We start from the raw sequence: 20,006 nt of genomic DNA, 5'->3' as shown, positions 1-20,006 counted from the left end.
GGTGGAGTTAGGTGTGTCCCAACAAGAGATAGATGCTCGGTTGTAGCTCTAAAAGCCTCCGTAGATAAGACTGTTAAGAATGGAAAGTTCTAGCCTATTTTAAGGAAAGTTGCTTGGGTGAGAGAGGTCTTTGCTCTACAAGCCCAGGCAAAGTCAGCTGGATGGCCTTGAGCTACCCCACTGTTTATGCAGTGAAATGGTTTAGCCCTTACTGAGTTGTCTTGGACACCACCCCCATGGCAGTGATATGCTTCAGCCTGCCAAAGGTGTAAGGGAGGAGCTAGAGACTTCTTTGACATTTGAGAACTCTCTCTTTTGGATTGGAAGAGCCTTATGGAAGGAGCTTCAGACAAGAGATAGGGATTCTCTCTTTGGGCTTTGTAGGGACAACAGAGAAGCAGCTGGCAGGACACAGGAAAACAGTATTCAAGGAGAGAAAGCTAAGAAGCTCTCTTGGGCTCTTTGAGGAGCTCAAGAGAAATGTAGACTAGCTTGGTAGATGACACAGAAAGAAAGAGATTTCTAAAGACCTAACAGTTTACTGGCAGAATTAGTCTTGTAAATATTTTGTATATAGCTAAGAAAATAAAGTAACATCACTGAGCTAGCAGGTTTTTACTTCATCTCCTGCCTCCTATATCCTTATTGCTATAAATATTAGTTAAAAGGATAAATATTACTCATCTGTGCTCAGATCAGGGCCTTGCAATTCCCTTGGCTCCGAGGCACTGGAATCTGTAACATGGCTGTGTTCCTGTCAACCCTAACACTGGGACTTCGTCCACTCTCCATACCCATACGTGTAATATAAATGAAAAATTATCTTAAAAATAAGAGTAATAATTTACCTCATGGAATTGGTTTAAATGTATTAAACCAGCTAATATATAAAGATTCTTAAAAAAAAAAAAAAGTAGTGAATGCCAGCTTAAATAACAAAACAAAACCAGCCAGGCATGGGGCTCGTGGCAGTGACCCCGTTCAGGAAGCCAAGCAGGAAAATGGCTCTATGTTCCAGCCTAGCCCAGCCTACAGAGTGAGACCCTGATTCAAAATCCAAAATAAAACAAAAACCAGTTGGTTAGACTTTATTAAGCATTTCATGGCTTTGCATTCATTAAGTGGCCTCATTTATCTAATGGGAATGTATTTCAATGGGTAGAGTTCTTGCCCAGCATGAATGAAACCCTGGGTTGGATCCCAAGCAGGATATAAAACCTGGCAAGGTGGCTCCAGAGAGAGAGACAGAGGAGGGAGGATCATAAATTCAAGGTCATTCTTGGCTTCATAACAAGTTGGGAAAACAGCTTGAGATATATAATACTGTACCTTAAAGAGGGCAGGAAGGGAGTTCCTTTGTTAAGAGTGTGAAGATTCCTAAGCAAAGGCTGGAGAGATGTCTCAGTGGTTAAGAGTTAGATTCCTGTTTTGGGACACCCACAACTAAGTGCTCGTAATTCCAGCCCTAGGGGATGTGACACCTTTTTCTGGCTTCCCTGGACATACACACAAATGGCATGCAATGATAGACTCATATACATATGCATAAATAAAAAAACTTAAAACAACAAACCCAACCAACCAATGATTTCTAGGAAGGGGTGATGGAACCCCAAATCTGTCCTATCAGTTTGAGTCCCCTGCTGCTTTCGCCCATGTGATACGTGAAGCATCTTGCTCCTTTCTGTCTATTGAATGCTTCTTTTTAGGATTCTTTGTGACTGACTGAATATGCCAACCTACCTCTAATAGAGGAAGCACCTACTATTTCATTGATATAATTGCGAAGGGAAGAAGATAGCTCTGTCCAGGGAACAATGAGTCTGTGTCAGCAAGAAAACTGAGCTCACAGTGACAAAAGCACTGTTGGCAGCGTGTCTCATGTCTGGTCATGCCTGTGAACCAGGAAGCATCTGGATCATGTGCTCAGCTCAGGGAGAGTTTACACCTCACAGACAAGTGTCAGAGAGGAAAGTACTTGACCAAAGCCAGACAAGCTCTGCCACAAAGGAGTGCTGGGAAGCTCTGAGTTGCTATTTTACCAGGCAGCAAGATAATAACTGGGTCTGAGTACTAAGTAATCACTGAAACCATGGTGCTTTGCTTTGTCTCATGAAAGTCATATTTAGCAATGAAGACACACACGCATATACCACCCCAACACGCACACACATATGCATATTCAACTCCAACAACACAGTCACCGTATTACAATTGGGGAAGATTCGGCAATCCCATGTCTGGCCAAGTTGAAATCAGTGTATCAAAGAGATGTTTGGACTCCCATTTTCACAGAAGCATTATTCTCAATAGCCAAGAACTGGAAACAACCAAAATAGCTGTAACAGCAATAGGGATGGATTTTCTGGATAGGACTCTGTAATGCAGGAAATAATCTGAAGAATTGACTAAAGGGATTATAGGAATTTAAGAAACAGCCACCAGTGAGTAGCCAGCCTATATTATAGGCCTAATAGACTGGGGGGAAAATCTTTGCCAACTATACATTACACAGAGAATTAATATCCAGGATATATAAAGAACTGTAAAAATTAAATACCAAGAAACCAGATTATACAATGAATGGCTAGACAAAAGAAGCAAACAGCCCAACTGATACTTGAAAGTGTTCAACATCCCCAAACTTCTTTGAGATTCTTTCAGCCAGGTGTAGTGGCACATGCCTTTAATCACAACACTCAGGAGGCAGAAGCAAGTAGACCTTTGTGAGTTCAAAGCTAGGCTGGTCTACAAAGTGAGTTCCAGGACAGACAGAGCTACAGAATGAGACTTTGTCTCAGAGATTCTGTTTCACCCCAGTCAGATGAATGCCATCAAGAAAACAAACAATAACAAGTTCTGGGGGTGGAGGAAGATGATTGATTATTTATTATGGGTAGGAATGTAAATTTGTATAATCACCATTAAAGTCAGGAGTGATGTTATTAAAAAACTGAAAGTGGGTCTATCATACCATCTAGGTGTACCACACTGGGGTATATGACCAAAGGAGTCTAAGTCAACATACCACTAACAGCCAGGAAATGTGCATCAAAGGAAAAACAGACAAAGAATATGTGAAGCACATACACAATGGAATTTTTTACATTATAAAATAATCCATTTGCTGACAAATGGATGCAACTGGAAATCAGTATATTAAATGAAATAAGCCAGACACAGGAAGACAAATACTGTATGCTTTCTATCATATTTGGAACCTGATTTTAAAATTATACATATGTATACATATTATCCACACTTATGTATTATGCATATATAGGAAAAAGAGAAACAAAATGCATATAACAAATTAATGGCTTTTGAAATATGATATACACACAATAGAAATTGATTCAGCCTTTACAAAAGAGGAAATTCTGTCGTTGACCTCATGGATGAACATAGATGACATTACAGGTGCTTCCTCTTACAGATATTGTCATCTCAACCCTAGCTGTTGAGGACCAAGCCTTCAAGCACACGAGCCTTGCAGGGACAAATTACATCCAACCACAGCAGGTTGCTTATAGTTTGAGAACATCACAGGGCCACTTAGACCTTCCTGGACTCATCTTCACAAACATTTTCTTTTATTTCTCTTGGGTACATAACTAACTAAAAGGAATAGCTGTGTTGTACAGTAGAGTATGATTAACTATACAAGAAAATGCCCATTTGTGAAACTGGCTGCACTACTTTACATCCCCACCAGAATCCTGACTTCTCCACATCCCTACCAATGTTTGTGACATAATTTTCATTCCATCTCTTCTTGTAGGTACATGCTACTTGTGTATTCCTTTTTAAGTTTTTGGTCTTTTTATTGAATAATAAGAGTTCTTTATATATTTGTATATCTGTGTATATGTGTATGTAATGTGTATATGTATGTAGATGTTTTATGATTGTCTTCTCTCAATCTACAGTGGTCCTTATTCCTTTAAGACTATCTTCCAGGGGCTAAAGAGATGGTTCTGTCATTAAGAACCCTGGCTACTCTTGAGGAGATGGACCTGAGTTCAATTCCCAGCATCCACATGGCTGCTTATAATCACCTATAACTCCAGTTCTAGGGGTCTGGCTCCCCTTTCTGAACTCTGTAGACACTTGTATACACATGGTAGATATAAGCTCACGTAGGTGTCTGTGAAAGTACACACATAAATATTTTTTTAAAAAGAGAATATCTTCCAAAGAACAGAGGTTTTTATTTTGGTGAAGTCAATTTATTGATTTTATTGTTGTATAGTTTTCCCTTTTAGTTTCCTATTTTAGGAATCTTCATCCAACAAAAAGCTCTTAAGAGTCTTTACAAATGTTTCCCCGAGACAACTTAGAAGGTCAGGTCTTATATTTAGGAGTAAGATCTATTTTGAGCTACATTTAGATAACAGTATGAGGTCTCTGGCATGTTGAGGGCCCATTCTCTGATTCTCTGATTCTCTGATTCAACAGATTTGAATGGTGATGCTGAAATAGCAGAATCAGGGGCCGTGGTCCAGGCCTGAACTCTGAAACACTAAATAACGAAAGGTTTTCAAGCTTGGCTGTATATTAAACCTGGAAATATTTTTAAAATCCAGATATATTGGTCTCATCCAGATGAGCAGGTATCTAGGATCCCAGTGGAGAGAGGAGACTAGCTCAAACATCAGTGTCCTAGAAGGTTTCTAAAAGTGGCTGAGAGTAAATACAGCAATGTCATGGCAGGCGGTTTCTGTCTGGGGAGCTCTTTAGGGCTGGTAGGGTTACAAATAGATTGAAACTGGGCCACAAGTGGAAGCCAGGGGATAGAAAACTACAGAACCAACCCACGCAGAACTGTGGGAGCGCTTCCTTCAGGAATCCCCCAACGCAGAAGGGGAAGTCTCAAGTTCCAAACTGTGGGATCCATTTCACCCACTGTGTCTTCTCACTCTCCACCCCTAACTTCAGCCAAGGTCCCGTTCTGTTCTGTAGTTCTGGAGTTGCCTCCCTTGGCTTTCAGACTAAAGCTTCCTTCCTTGGAAGTGGATTCCCTCTTTGCCTAGCTGAAATTAACTTGCACAGAAATTAATAAGTCAGTTATACTGGCTAGGGCTGGTGGTTTTTTTTTTTTTTTTCTTCCTGGCACCCTATTACCTTCCTTTTTACCTCCCTTTGATCCTTGTGAAAGGTCGCTTTGTAACAGTGTTTGCTCACACATCTTTAGTCCTTGCTATGTCCCTCCCTTAAGGTAACAGGAACACTGTCTTATTCAGTGTTTGGTGTTAAATAGTCATTCAACAAATATTTGACGACCTAGTATACACTGGATATTTTATGTGTAAGAACACAGAAGTCAACAAAGCAAAGAGGGACCCTTCTATTAATTGGATAACAGCATGTGATGTGTATAAGAAAATGGGGGGGGGGGGCGGGGGAATCAGGCATGGTGGCTTATGCCTTTAAGTCTCTTTAAGGCACTTGGGAGACAGATACAGGCCCATCTCTTGAGTTCTAGGCCATGATCTACTTAGTGAGTTCAGAGTACTAGTCAAGGTTATGTCTCAAGAAAAGCAACAACAACAAATAACAAAAGCTATGAGGATTACAAATAAATCATAGTATGAAAGTGAACTGAGGGCCACTTAAGATTAACTGTACTAGGAAACTTTCTTTAAGGAGGAAGTGTTAAGTAAGCCGATAAGGGAACACTAAGAGTGTATTCTCCAGAGACTTTCCACCTAGAGGGTCTGTGGATCTTAACACGTGGGAAAGTAGAGAAGCTAAGGGCAAAGAAGACTGGGGTGAGATGACATAAACTTTGCAGCAGGGGAAGAGTTTTGATTTGTGCTCCAAGTGCAGAGAGGGGCCTTGTCTGGTTTACAAAGCACTCCCCAAGGCTACGTGGCAGAGGCCTGAAAGGAAACTGAAACCCGAAGCTCCAGTGGCTTGGAATGGGCGTTGGCTGCAGTTAGGGGGAACTGAACGAGAACCCGGGATTTACGCAGCTAAAAAGGTTCTGCCAGGAGCTGACAATCCCCACAGAGTCCCAGCCCAGCGTTCCGCGGGAGGGACCGGAAGAGGAAGTCGGAGCTGCACCCTAGAGGTCCGGGTGCCGCCAGCGCAGTCTGCGCCTAGCTGCCCGCCCGTGGGATGGGGCTGCTGTACTCGCTGCACTCTCTCGCTGCTGCCCTGCTCTGGAGCTGCCTGCTCGGACTGGTGAGAGCCGTACTCCCCTCCCCTCCGCTTTTCCCTCCCCTTCCTCCCCCCTCTCCATCCCTTCCTCTCCCTCTTCCCCCCTCCCGATTTCCCTCCTCCCTCCTCCTTCCCCTCCTCCCTCTTCCTTTCCTTCTAACCCAGCTTCCCATTCTCCCACTGCCCGGGCCCTGTTAACTGCGTTCATCCTCGAGTCCCAGCATTCCTCACCCGCCCCCAGCCCCCGAAATCCTGCGAAATGCCCAACCCCTGGAGGAAACCTGCGGGGCGGGGGTAGGAGTGGGCAGTGTGGGTGGGGAGCTTCCTCCTTCTTGGTTCTGGAGCCCTGTCTATAATTTTTCACCGTACTGGCATGTTTTCTTTTTAATTCAAAGAATTCACTTCTGTGCGTATGTGTGTAGCCCTTCTTACTGCTGCATTTTGCCCGGAAAAAGGCGGGTGGAGGGGCAGGTGTGGACAGGGTTCCAGGTGTTAGCGTTCTGGCCTGCTCTTTAGTTAATTAACTACGCTCGCATACATTTCTCGCTATAGCCATATGAATATCTATATACATTCCTTCCACTCCCATATAGCGCCTTCTATGTAAGGTACATGAGATTATACTGTGGGGATTTGTTTTATGCTTTTGTTTACTTATAGGTATATTTTTAAATACCTTTAAAGGGGGAAATGAGGGTTTGAATAGATTGAAGTCTAAAAGGGTCGAAGTCTGGTTAAGAAAAAAATAACGAATATGTGCATACATACCCATATTTGTTGAAACAATGTTTTAAAATTCGGCATCAAGGTAATTTGAGCTCCAATGTGTGACCAAGAAGCTAGCTTTCAGTGTTTTAGATTTCGTTTCTATTCACTTTCTTTTCTGGGGTTTGATGTTGGGAACTTTTTATCGTGTTGTTTGCACACTGTTGTGTAAATAGTGTATTTTGTTATTACTTAGAAACCATCACTTTTCTGAAAGACTGTGCTTTGTTACTCTGGATTTTAAAAGGTTACAGACAAAGTCTAAGCCCCAAACAGTTTTTTTTAAAAAAAAAAAGTTAGACTTTGGCTTTCTAGGAACCTTGCTGGACAGCATTTGGAGAGAACTCATAGAAAAAGTATTTTGAGGAGAGAATGACAAGTCAGTAGCATTACTTTGTATCTTTAAAGTATGAACTGAGTAACCAGACAAGTATCATTTAGGTCCAAGGAAAACAGAGGGTATGTAAATGTCGAGAACCTATAACTTACCTGTAAAGCTTAACATTCATTTCAGTGAACTTCTTAAAGATGATTAATACAAAATGATGTTTACATACGTATACCATAGCTCCACTAATCCTTTCTTAAGATAATCAATATTTAGCACAATAATACATCTACTCTTAATAAACCCACATTTTGGGGCAGTGGTGGCACATATGTTTAATTCCAGCACACAGAATGGTGAGGCCTGTGGACCTCTTTGAGTTCTAGGCCAGTCTGGTTTACAGAGACTTCTAGGACAGCCTACAAAGAGAGAAATCTTGTCTCAAGAAAACAAAGCAAAATAAACAAACTAACCAAGTGTTAAATCCACACTGTGGTTGTTATTAAAGAGCTGGGAAGATCTAATGGATGGCATGGATAATGGGTAATGATGGTTACATATTTACCATGCTATTTTTGTTGTTGTTTTATTGTTTTTTCAGACATTTTTTTTTCTCTGTAGCCCTGGCTGTCCTGGAACTCACTCTGTAGACCAAGCTGACTTCAAACACACAGAGATCTCCCTGCCTCTGCCTCCTAAGTGCTGAGATTAAAGGCTTGTGCTACCACTGGCCAACTTAGCAAGGTATTTTTAGGTACTGACCCCGGGAAGTACTTGGCCTCCCCCCCCCCCCCCAAACAGGGTCTGAAACAGACTGACCTTGAGCTCCCCAGGAATGACAGTGCACTTCTGATTGTCTTTAGTGTGGGGATTATAGACATGGACCACCATGCTCAAGTGGCTTCATGAATGGTAGGCAAATGCTCAACTGAGCTAAACCCTTAGCCTGCTGAGGAATAAGGGTTTTGTTGTTGTTTGGTTTTGGTTTTTGTTTTAAGGTTGGAAAGTTGGTAATAGGTTTCCTTGGTTGCGACTTGAAACATGTCCCTTTTCTTGAACAAATTATAAGATTTCCAAATATTTTTGTAGTGGCTTTGCTCTTGGTTCTTCTCATAAATCATAACTAAAAGCATCCATTAATATCCATGTGAGATAATCTGAACACCGTGCTACCCAGACATTGCCTCTTTTAGGTTAGTCCTTTAAACTCAGCTCCCCAACAGAGTCAGAGTTTGGACAAAATGAAGACAAGTTCTTTACCAGAATGTACATCGTGGTTCATTTAGCCTAATTCCAGATAGAGTCATCATTCCATCTGTAAATTCATGAGCCTGCCTTTTTACTGTTTGCATTGAGGGCAGCATTCCCCTATTCTGTTCTCTCCCCAGAATGGCCTTGATAAGCTGTTTTTATAGCATGGTAGGCTTTCTCTAGGCTGCTCCTCTAAACCTCCAAACTTCTGCAGTCTAATGCCAAAGGCTTATGAGCCACATCATCAGCTATAGTCCATCATAAGCAACAACCTGCCATTGTGGTACCACTTTTCTCAGTTAGCTTTCTGTTGGTTGTGGCTGCTTGTGTTTTCACCTGCTGACCCATCTCCCTGGACCTCATGTTCTTCCTTGTGGATTCAGAGATAGGTTTGTTCACAGAGAAGATGGAAAGAACCCCTAGTGAAGGAGGGAGCAGTGTTCTGAATGACTGGGGATGTCTGCATGCCTCCCACCTCTCACCTTTGTGTATCTTTCTCTATCACCTTTTACTGTTTCCCTAGCTTTCTTTTCTAGGCAGAGGGAAAGAAGACAAGAGAAAGTATTTTAGCTCTTTTGTAAAAGTTATTTTTATTATCTTATTTATTGAGTGTATATGCATTTGTGTTGTGATCTGAGGATAGCTTGTAAGGATTATTTCTCTTCCTCCCAACATGGGTCCTGAGATCAAACTCAGATGGTCAGCCTTGGTGACAAGTGCTGTTACCAACTGAGCTATCTAGCTCTCCTTTATTTTATTTACTTACTTGTTTATGATTATTTAGAAACAAGGTCTCTCTATGTAACCCTGGCTGTCTAGAACTCACAAAGATCCACTTGCCTCTGATTCCCCAACAGCTGGGATTAAAGACATGTGGACCATACTTGGCAATTTTTGTTTGTTATTTTGTTTTGAGACAGGATTTCTTTGTGTAGCCCTGGCTGTCCTAGAATTCGATCTGTAGACCAGGCTGGCCTTGAATTCATAAAGATCAGCCTGCCTGAGCCTTCCAAGTGCTGACATCAAAGGCTGGCACCACTCCCCACCCCTGACTGGCAGGCAATTTTTATCTTAAACTTTGCATTGGTGTATTTGGATAGACAGTTGAAGGCTCTTGAAGACTTGAGTGAAAATGATTTTAAATTCCAGGAGGTTATCTTATACAGATAGCACTTAGAAGTAATCCCATATCTCTTTAATCTTAGGTAAAAGAACTAGTCAAGAATTGATGGTGGAGCAAGCAGAGAGGTTTTGAGTACCTCTTTCTGCATGAATGTGCACAGTGAAGTCATAACTCATGAGGATGAAAGTGTCAAACTCAGAGGGCAGACAGGCATTGTTACATCACAGCAAGAATCCTCTCAGGGATGTGGCTCTTAAAACTGGGGCTATGGTTAATCTTGTAGAAAAGAGATCAACTTTGTATATAAATAGTTTTATTAAAATCTTTGGTTGCCTACAAGTCTAATTATGACTACCACCATGAAAGTTGTTTGTATCTTAGACAGCTGCTCAGGAAGCCATCCTGCATGCGTCTGCAAATGGCATATCTTCACTTTCCAAGGACTACTGCATGTATTATAACAACAACTGGACACGACTTCCACGTTCTCTAGAAAATGCAGTAAGTAAATAACATTATAATTATTATTAATAATAAAAATGTTGAATATGAGTAATAACTATTTTAGGATATAGATCAGTTATGATATTTGGTGATTAATAAATACTTCATTGATTTTGGTCAAGTCTTCTCTGTAAAAGAAATGAAAGAATGACTTAGGGAAATTTTTGTTTCTTTTCGTGATACAAGGTCTCATTAAATAGACTTGAGTAGCCTGGAATTCACTATGTCAACCAGGCCGGCCTTAAAGTCTTAGAGATCTGCTTGTCTCTGCTTCTAGAGTGCTGGCGTTAAAAGCATGTGCCGCTGTACTGGGCTTGATTGAGGGAAGTTTTTATTTATTTTTACTTTATGTGTGTAGGTGTTTTATCTGAATGTATGTCTCTATACCACATGCATTCCTGGTGCCTGCAGAGGCCACAGAGGCTGTCAGATGCTTAGAGTTTCAGATGGTTGGGAGCTGATGTGTGGGAGCTGGCAATTGAACCTGGGTTCTCTAGAAGAGCAATCAGTATTCTAAACTGCTGAGTCATCTTTCCAGTCCCAGATTGAGGGAATTTTAAAATTTGCACCTCTAATCCTTGTTGTTTGTCATAAAGTTGTTTTTGTTAGTTAACTCAGGCATAAGCTGTACCCCTGAGCTACACGCCCAGATCCTAAAAAACATTGTACCAAAGCAGTGTTGGAGTCTCCTCGCTGAATACTATTGGGAAAATGAGGTATCTGTCTTATCAAAAACATTTCTTCTTTTCAGACTTCTCTTAGCTTGATGAATCTGACTGGCACACCACTGTGCCACCTTTCTGATATTCCTCCTGATGGCATAAAGAACAAGTCAGTGGTGGTACACTGGGGACCCTGCCATTTTCTTGAAAAAGCCCAAATTGCACAGGAAGGTGGTGCTGCAGCATTGCTGATTGCCAACAACAGTGTCCTAGTAAGTCCTAAGACAGAGTGACTTCTGTCACGCTTATAGCATCAAGTTTCCCAGGAATTGAGTTAACTCTTCTGTGTTTTCTAGAAGCTGAAGTTTTAATAATCTTGTAGATTATTTTTTATCAATATACATTCTAGATTTATTATTAAAACATTCTAATTGGAAAGTTTTATAGTTTTTGTTGTATTTCTAGAGTTGCGATGACTTGGTTGAAAACAAATGTGTATATATGTTTCTATAGTGTCTATACTGTACAATGTCATATATAGTATATATCAGTTGAAGTTCATGTTAAAAGTATTTTGTTTTGAGAACTTATAGGAAAAAATAATGGAGCTTTGTTTTCATAGTTTGACATAATATTTGCACTTAGTGTAGTAGTATGTATGTTTTTTATTCTGTAAATAATCACATTTCATTTTTTCTTTTAGATTCCTTCCTCAAGAAACAAATCTGCATTTCAAAATGTGACTATACTAATTGCAGTTATAACCCAAAAAGACTTTAAAGATATGAAAGAGGTAAGTTAATCATTGCATATTAGATGTTTACAATGTTATAGTTGTTTACATTTAATCATTATGCTTTGTTTGTTTGTTTGTTTGTTTTGAGACTGGGTTTCTCTGGGTAGCTCTGGCTGATCTGGAACTTGCTCTGTAGACCAGGCTAGCCTTGAACTCAGAGATCCACCTGCCTCTGCCCCCCTAGTTCTGGGATTAAAGGCGTGTGCCACCACCAGGCTCCAATTACTACACTTAATTTTATTACTCATTCTCCATTTGCTAACAAGAAGCATGAAGAGCTGAGTAAGGCTTCAGTTGTCCTGTCTTCCTAACTGTGTGATGAAGTGTCCCCCAGCATGAATGCAGATGCTGCTGCTGTCCTTGAGTAGAGGAGACTCATGCCTGTGTTTACCTGTCACTTTGCCCTTCAGACTCTTGGAGATGATATTACCGTGAAAATGTATTCTCCATCCTGGCCTAACTTTGACTATACTCTGGTGGTTATTTTTGTAATTGCTGTGTTCACAGTGGCATTAGGAGGATACTGGAGTGGACTTATTGAATTGTAAGTTTAATTAAACTTTTTATGGCTTCTTGATAAATGGTTTTAAATAATGTTTCATGATAATCCTAATAATAAGATCATTTATTTTTTTTCTGACCTCAGCATATAGTGATTGCCATTAAGAACAGATTGTGGGATTATCTTTTGTGTTTTTTAATAGAAAAGTTGTAGGCACCTGAATTGTTTATTGATAAGGAAACACTTATGTCTCATCAAATGCTCATGGAAGCTGGTGAGATGTCTCAGTGGATAAAGTGTTTCCCAAACAAGTGTGGGGATCTAAGTTCAAAGCCCTAGAGCCCATGTAGAGCTGGACACAGTTGTGTATGTCTAGCATCCAAGTGCTCCTGCAGCACTGTGGAGTCAGAGATAGGAGTCTGTGGAAGCTGAAGGACAGATGGACTTGCCTACAATAGGGTCTGCAATAGAAGACAAGGATTAAGGGTGATGCCCGAGACTGTCTTTCAATATCCATACACATATTCTGGCAGGTACACACACACACACACACACACACACACACACAGAGAGAGAGAGAGTACAATTCATAGCAGGAGCTGAGAATATAGCTCAGTGATAGAGCTTTCACCTAGTGTTTTGAACAAATTTTGCCTTGTTTAAACCACTGCACTCCTGAAAAAATACAATTAATGGTAGTATTTAATGTATACCTGGTAGTTGGTTCTCTTTCTTGAAATTGTTTATGAAGGCTACACGTGAATCATACCTATAATCACAGTGCTTGAGAAGTGGAGGTCTCCCATCGCTACATACTGAGGTCCAGGCCACCCTGGGCTGCCTATGACCCTACTTAATGCAGCCCCTTTCCCTCAGTGCTTTATGTAGTGCACACACCTATAATCCCACTACTCAGGAGGACCATGAGTTTGAAAGTGCCCTGGGTTAAGTTTAGGTCCAACTTCTGCTGTATCATAAGACTATGTCTCAGAAGGGGGAGTGCCTTATGCTTCTTAATACATGGAATATGAATATGTGAGTTATTATGATTTCCATGTATATTACTGTACCTTTTAAAAATTTATTTTCAATGACAGATACCAGTGGTTGGCATCTTTCCCCACTCAGGTACCACATTAGTAACACTTGTGTTAATGCCCTGACATCCTGATCTAGAGTTCTAGTAAAGACATTGGTATCTCAATGAGAAAGTAGTGTGTTGCTTAACAGTTACAAAGGTGCAAATGTTTAGACATGAAGTTTTATTTTGACAAAATCTGCAGTGAACCCAGACTTAATTTAATGATCTAGGCCAGAAAATGCATGATAGGAAGTCTAACTGTATATAGATGGATAATGTTGTTTGTAAGTTTATGTCTTAAAACTTAACTATGTCAGCTGGGCTGTGGTGGCGCACGCCTTTAATCCCAGCACTTGGGAGGCAGAGACAGGCGGATTTCTGAGTTAGAGGCCAGCCTGGTCTACAGAGTGAGTTCCAGGACAGCCAGGGCTACACAGAGAAACCCTGTCTAGAAAAACCAAAAAAAAAAAAAAAAAAACCCAAAACAAAACTTAACTATGTCAACAGAAATAGTTCTCCCAACTTGGTTGTATGAACATCTGCAAACATTAATTTGTTAATAAGATAAATGTCATCTCTTCTAACAGTTTTGTTTTCACCAAAAAAAAAAAAAAAAAAAAAATCTTATTTCAAAGTCGTGTGATGGCAGATTATCTCTGGAGAGTAGAAATATAGGATGTTTTACTTTCCAGATAAAATATTTCTTTCTGGTCCTTATTTTTTAAGTGTATTACCTTTGTGATTAACCTTCAACTGGTGTTATAAAGGGATTTAAAAAAAAAAATTGTACTTGATAAAAACTTGCTGATGTTTTCCTGTGTGTGTTTATACAGGGAAAACATGAAGTCAGTGGAAGATGCAGAAGATAGAGAGACAAGAAAAAAGAAGGAAGATTACTTAACATTCAGTCCTCTCACGGTTGTCGTGTTCGTGGTCATCTGCTGTGTAATGATTGTCTTACTGTATTTCTTCTACAAGTGGCTTGGTAAGAAATTGGATTTTATGTGTGCTGCTTTGAATATATATCCATATATAACTTCTTAAGAGGCTGAGGCCAGCCTGGGATAAATAGTTATCTCTAGGCCATCCTAGGCCACAGAACTGTGGAGTAAGAACCTATCTCAAAAAACTAAACTCTTGGGACTGGAGAGATGGTTGAGCTGTTAAGAGCATGTACTGCCCTTGTGAAGATTCCCAGTTTGGTTTCTAGCACTGTGTTAGGTGCTCACAAGCACCTGTAACTCCAGCTCCAGAAAGAGCCGATGCCTCTGGCTTTCTCAGGTACTTATATACATGTACATACCCACATATACGCATATATACACATAACTAAATACAAATTATTTTAAAAAGATATTTATTTTACCCTAAAGCATATTTCAATTTTTAGTGAGAATTACAAATGAATTTTTTTTCTAAGACAGGGTTTCTCAGTGTAGCCCTGGTTATCCTGAAACTTGCTCTGTAGACCAGGCTAGCCTTGAACTCAGATTTTGACCTGCCTCTGCCTCCCAAATGCTGGAACTAGAGGTGTGCATCACTGTCCCCGGTTAACAAGTGAAATTTTTGATGTGGGAAGAAAATCATTCAACCTCATAATTATCCTAGAACATAGTATTAAATTATGATTGGCCAGTGTTTTGTGTGGTATTGCACGATTTTGTTTACCTTAAATGAGTCTTCATGACTAAGATGACTGCTATTTTCTAGTATATTATAACTTTACAGAATTGTACTGACTTGCTAAGGCTTTTCCTTACCTTTTTGTTTGTTTGTTTGTTTGTTTGTTTAGAAATAGGCTTTCTCTGTGTAGCCTTGGCTGTCCAAGAAGCTTCTTTGCCATTTTGTGGTTAAGATATACTTAAAGTAACTGATGTTGATTTTGAGAGTGCTTTCTGGTAAACTCCTTACATTTAAAACAAAACTAGCTGGAACTAAGTTATGATAAAGTTATTCCTCATGTGGAATCCTTTCCAAAGTGGTAGCACACTGTTGGACAGGGCACTAAAGCTCCAGAATGGCCTCAGGAAATATAATCTCTACCAGGCTGTTACAACTTGGGTTAGGTAACTTGGCAAAGGATAGACCAAAATTCAGTTGACAGGCCATGGAGTGTCTTTCCACTGTTTTCTTACTACACATAACCAGTGATCACAGGGACTCATGCAGTGCTCATGACTACATACATAAGCTTATCCAGTCCTTGTAACAACCCAGTATTTGTCTCATGAACTTGACCTAAATATGAACACTGGGGGATTTAGAGTGGCTTATCCAGCTTCACCCAAACCTGAAACACCCCAAATTTACTGTGTTTAGATCAGCCTCTGTTTCTCACTCCCATCGCTTAGTACACGTCTGAAATCAAATAGGCCTTGAAAATGGAGGTACATCTTGCATTTCTATCACAATATTTTCTAGAAAGTTCATAAAAGGAATATTGTAAAGTATAATAGCCCCTCCCCCTTTATAACAACACAATAGTAAAATGTCTCTAAATAATTTTCAAATAAACCTGGATAGTTTATAATGCCCATCAGATTTTACTACCTTGGTGTCTCATTGCAACAAAGAAGTTTCTTTGAATGGATTTGAGTGTTTGTGCTTTTTTTTTTTTTTCCCTTGAGCCAACATTATTCTGTGTAGCTCTGGCTAGACTGGTAACTTTCTGTGCAGCCAAAGCTAGTCTTGAGCTGGTGGCTACCATGCCTGGCTGGATTTAGTTTGATCATAGGTCAAATTGTTTTAGATAAATTCTCCATGGGAAAGCATGGATAAGATGGTTGGTTGATACTCAGAACAGATACTTGTTTTTATGCCTACATTACATTTCTAAAGAATCTTATTAACAGTTTATTAATCCAAAGCCAGGCCCAGTGGCACATGCAGAGACAGGCAGGTGTCTACAAATTCAAGCCTGACCTACACAGCAAGTTCTAGGCTAGCCTAGGCTACCAGAAATTTTTTTTAATCACTCAGAGAATATAAGTCACTTGGTAGAGTATTTGCCTAATATACACAAAGTCCTGGTTCAATCTCAGGTGTCAAAGTGGCCAGATGTGATGCACATCTGTAATGCCAGACTCCTGAGGCTGAGAAAGAAGGACTAGAAGGTCAAGGCTTTCAAGGTTATTCTTGTCTGTACAGCAAGTTCAAAGCCAGTTTGAAGTACATGAGGCACAAAAAGAGGAATAGGAGGAGTAGCTCAGTTGGTGAAGTGCTCACTGTGCCAGGGAGACCAGAGTTCAGCTCTAGGACCCATGCCGAACACCCGGCCCACCCTGCCTCCAGTCTTTTCATTCTAGCACTGGGTAGAAACAGGTTGATCCCCGGAGCTTGTTAGCCAGTCAGGGTGGTCTGCTTGGCAGATTTCCAAGCCAGTGACTCATTCTGTTTCAAACAATTAAAAGAAAAACAAGACATCTGAGGAATAATACCATGTTTGTCTTCTGGTCTCTACACATACCTACCTACATGTGTATACCTACATACACACAAATATACACATACACACAAAGGTTCATCAGTCCTTCTGTTCTTACAGTTAAGTATTTATAAATATTTATAATGAACACATCACTTTGAATTATTGAATAATAGAAAAACGTAGAACCATCTTCAGCCACATAAAGCAACTCTGGTAGTGTTTAATGGAAATAAAACCACAAGTACTGCGTCCTGTTTTAAAACTCTAGGTATACATATTTGTATCTTAGCAACTACTTCAGATAACAATATAGTTACTAGTTGAAAATATGATCTAGTGAAGAGAGTTAAAGAATCAACATCTGTCTTGTTCTTTTCTAGTTTATGTTATGATAGCAATTTTCTGCATAGCATCATCAATGAGCCTGTACAACTGTCTTGCTGCGTTGATCCATAGGATGCCATGTGGACAGTGCACGTATGTATCTATTAGTGTATGATGTAATTAGTATTTCAACTTAATACAGAAAAAGTGAGGTGTTGCTTTAAGCCTGTATATTCAATATGCCTTGATTTATATCTGCCTGAGTTTAAAGTCAAGAATGTGTTTGGGATACTTTTGTTCGCTTGCTTGTTTTTGTTTTATGAGACAGGGTTTCTCAGTAGCCTGGTTGTCCTAGAACTGTCTCTGTAGACTAGGCTGGCCTCGAACTCACAGAGATCCGTCTGCCTGCCTCTGCCTCCCAAGTGCTGGGACAAGGTGTGCATTACCTTAGTGCTCGGACTAAAGGTGTGTGCCACTATCCCTGGCTGTGTTTGGGATATTTAAATTGAATTCCTGAGACATTTCAAGTGTTCAGTAGCCATATGTAGCTAGTGGCCATCAATCCTGGAAAGCACTGGAAACATTGCCATTACCACAAAGGGTTTTGTTGAACTGATTATTATGCCTCACTTATGTAAAATCATGACATCAAGATTAATATCTCAATCACTTCTTGTTAATGTTTGGAACTTTTTTGTATCAAGTGAACATTATTTTTTATCTGCAGCATAAATTAACTATTTTATTTGTTTTTAGGATTTTGTGTTGTGGCAAAAACATTAAAGTGAGCCTGATTTTTCTTTCTGGACTGTGCATCTCAGTTGCTGTTGTGTGGGCTGTGTTTCGAAATGAGGATAGGTATGACAACTCTAGTTCACTTTACATTTAAGGATGCGTAGTGTTATATCTTTTCCTGAGTCATGTTCATTATGATTATTGTTTTTATTCAAGAGCATATTTTAAAACAAGGTGATTTGTTTTTTAATGAATAAGTTATTTAACAGGCTCTCCCCATTGCTAACCTGTAACTCTAACTTTAAATTTTCAGTGACTTTGTCTCCTGTGTGCAGAGGTTACAGGCATAAGCCACCAAACACAGCAGATGAACAGATCTTAGGCTGAGGAGTTGAGCTCATGCTGGGAAGGAAATCGTGTTATGCCTTAAACACCTAGACTTGAAATATGCTCAGTTATGGGGTGTTGCAGTGTAGTGTCTTATGACCTCAGCAGATGGTGTCCACGCCAATTTCCAGAATGGGTTTAAATGAAGAAAGCTGCCATGTTTTCATCTCTGTCACTGTGATCTAATACCCTGCCAAAAAGCAGTGTAGGGTGAAAGGGTTCATTTTAGCTCACAGTTCTGGGTGATAGTCTGTTATTGCTGAGAAGGCAAGACTGCAGGAGCTTGAAGCAGCTGGGCATGTCACATCCACAGCCAAGAGCAGAGAGAAGTGAGTGCACAGGTGCTGCCCACATCCAGGGCATTTCCACCTCGGTTAACCCAGTTACAAAAATGCCTCACAGATATACCCAGAGGTCAGTACAACCCAGCCAGCTCCTCTTGGAGATTCTTTTCCCAGATGATTCTGATGGTGTCAGATTGACAAAACTAACCACCATAAAAGCAAAATGTAAAAGAATATATGGAACATTTTGCCTTTTGTATTAGAAAAAAAGGCTTTATGCAAAATATCTGCAAATAAACTGAGACCAACAGATATGGGCGTCTCTCTTTTTGAAAATTTATTTCAAGCATTTAGTGTGTGTGTCTCACGTGTGTACATGCCACAGCATAACTGGATACTACTTGACAGTTCTAACACTTGAGTCAGTTCTCTCCATCCACTCAGAAGGTCTAAGGAATCCAGCTCAGGTCATCAGCTTGATCACAGGTGTCTTTACTGCCCCGAGCCATCTTGCCAACTGAGGGTCTATCCACAGCAGGAAGGGAAACTGGAAAAATATATAACTTATGTGTAATGGCTTATTAATAAAATTGTTGACCTAGAAATCTTTTTTTTTTTTTTTTTTTTTTTTTTTTTTTTTTGAGACAGGGTTTCTCTGTGTGGCCCTGGCTGTCCTGGAACTCACTCTGTAGACCAGGCTGGTCTCGAACTCAGAAATCCACCTGCCTCTGCCTCTCAAGTGCTGGGATTAAAGGTGTGCGCCACCACTGTCTGGCTTAGAAAATTTTTTATAATTACCAAAGTTATTGAGTTTATCATTGGTTGCTAGTATGCATATTAGTTTCTAATAAGTAAATTGTGTAGCTTTTGCTTTTTGTTCAACCTGACTAGATATGAACAGGAGGATTTTATTAGCAGCTGCATTTGTAGAAGGAGACATGTAAAGCTGCAAAGATTAAGGTGAATGTATACTTGTATCTGACATTCTTTTTTTTTTTTTTTGGTTTTTCGAGACAGGGTTTCTCTGTATAGCCTTGGCTGTCCTGGAACTCATTCGGTAGACCAGGCTGGCCTCGAACTCAGAAATCCGCCTGCCTCTGCCTCCCAAGTGCTGGGATTAGAGGCGTGCGCCACCACCGCCCGGCTGTATCTGACATTCTTTTGAGGAAACCTTGGCAATCATTATTCTGCCAGGACAGTAACTATCTGAGGAGACAGTTCATAGTCATAACCATAATGGTATAACCATAGTGACCTATTTATTTAACTTTCATCTGAAGATAGTGGGATGAAATAATAGGTTGATCTCTCTCTCTCTTTTTATTTTAGGTGGGCTTGGATTTTACAGGATATCTTAGGAATTGCTTTCTGTCTCAACTTAATTAAAACAATGAAGTTACCCAATTTCATGGTAAAATGTTATTTTATAGATATAAATTGTTATTTTATATAAGTAATAATAATTTTTTCTTTTTAAAACAATATGATTGACATATAATTTGCATATAGTAAAACAAGCTCATTTTAATTACTCTTGAAATGTCCCAAGTGTATATATGGCTTTTGTAACTTCCATCCACTTGAGCTGCAGACCATTTCCCAGGCTTCAGAAAGCTGTTGTGTCTGTCTGTGCTCACTTCTAACCCAGGCAGGCCAGCTGCTGAGCACTTCTGTT

General features: G+C 40.0%; 1 protein-coding gene across 7 annotated transcripts in view; it reads left to right on the top strand.

The window, feature by feature from the left end:
- The first annotated feature begins 6,023 nt into the window (after positions 1–6,023).
- Positions 6,024–20,006, top strand: part of Sppl2a (signal peptide peptidase like 2A) — a 36,058-nt gene continuing 22,075 nt past the window's right edge. For 6 of the 7 annotated variants that reach the window (XM_034494918.2, XM_034494917.2, XM_034494920.2 and 3 more), the window contains exons 1-9: positions 6,024–6,186; positions 10,011–10,130; positions 10,885–11,067; positions 11,499–11,588; positions 12,002–12,135; positions 14,008–14,159; positions 16,982–17,078; positions 17,682–17,783; positions 19,661–19,742. In XM_034494918.2, coding sequence (XP_034350809.1) covers positions 6,121–6,186; positions 10,011–10,130; positions 10,885–11,067; positions 11,499–11,588; positions 12,002–12,135; positions 14,008–14,159; positions 16,982–17,078; positions 17,682–17,783; positions 19,661–19,742 — 1,026 coding nt within the window. In that variant the 5' untranslated portion in view covers positions 6,024–6,120. Of the gene's footprint in view, positions 6,187–9,995; positions 10,131–10,884; positions 11,068–11,498; positions 11,589–12,001; positions 12,136–14,007; positions 14,160–16,981; positions 17,079–17,681; positions 17,784–19,660; positions 19,743–20,006 lie in introns of all 7 variants that reach the window. The other variant, XM_076929697.1, reaches the window with a different exon arrangement.

This window comes from Arvicanthis niloticus, chromosome 2, assembly GCF_011762505.2.
Source record: "Arvicanthis niloticus isolate mArvNil1 chromosome 2, mArvNil1.pat.X, whole genome shotgun sequence".
In the NCBI taxonomy this organism is placed as follows: domain Eukaryota; kingdom Metazoa; phylum Chordata; class Mammalia; order Rodentia; family Muridae; genus Arvicanthis; species Arvicanthis niloticus.
This window is presented reverse-complemented; position numbering and strand designations above follow the sequence as displayed.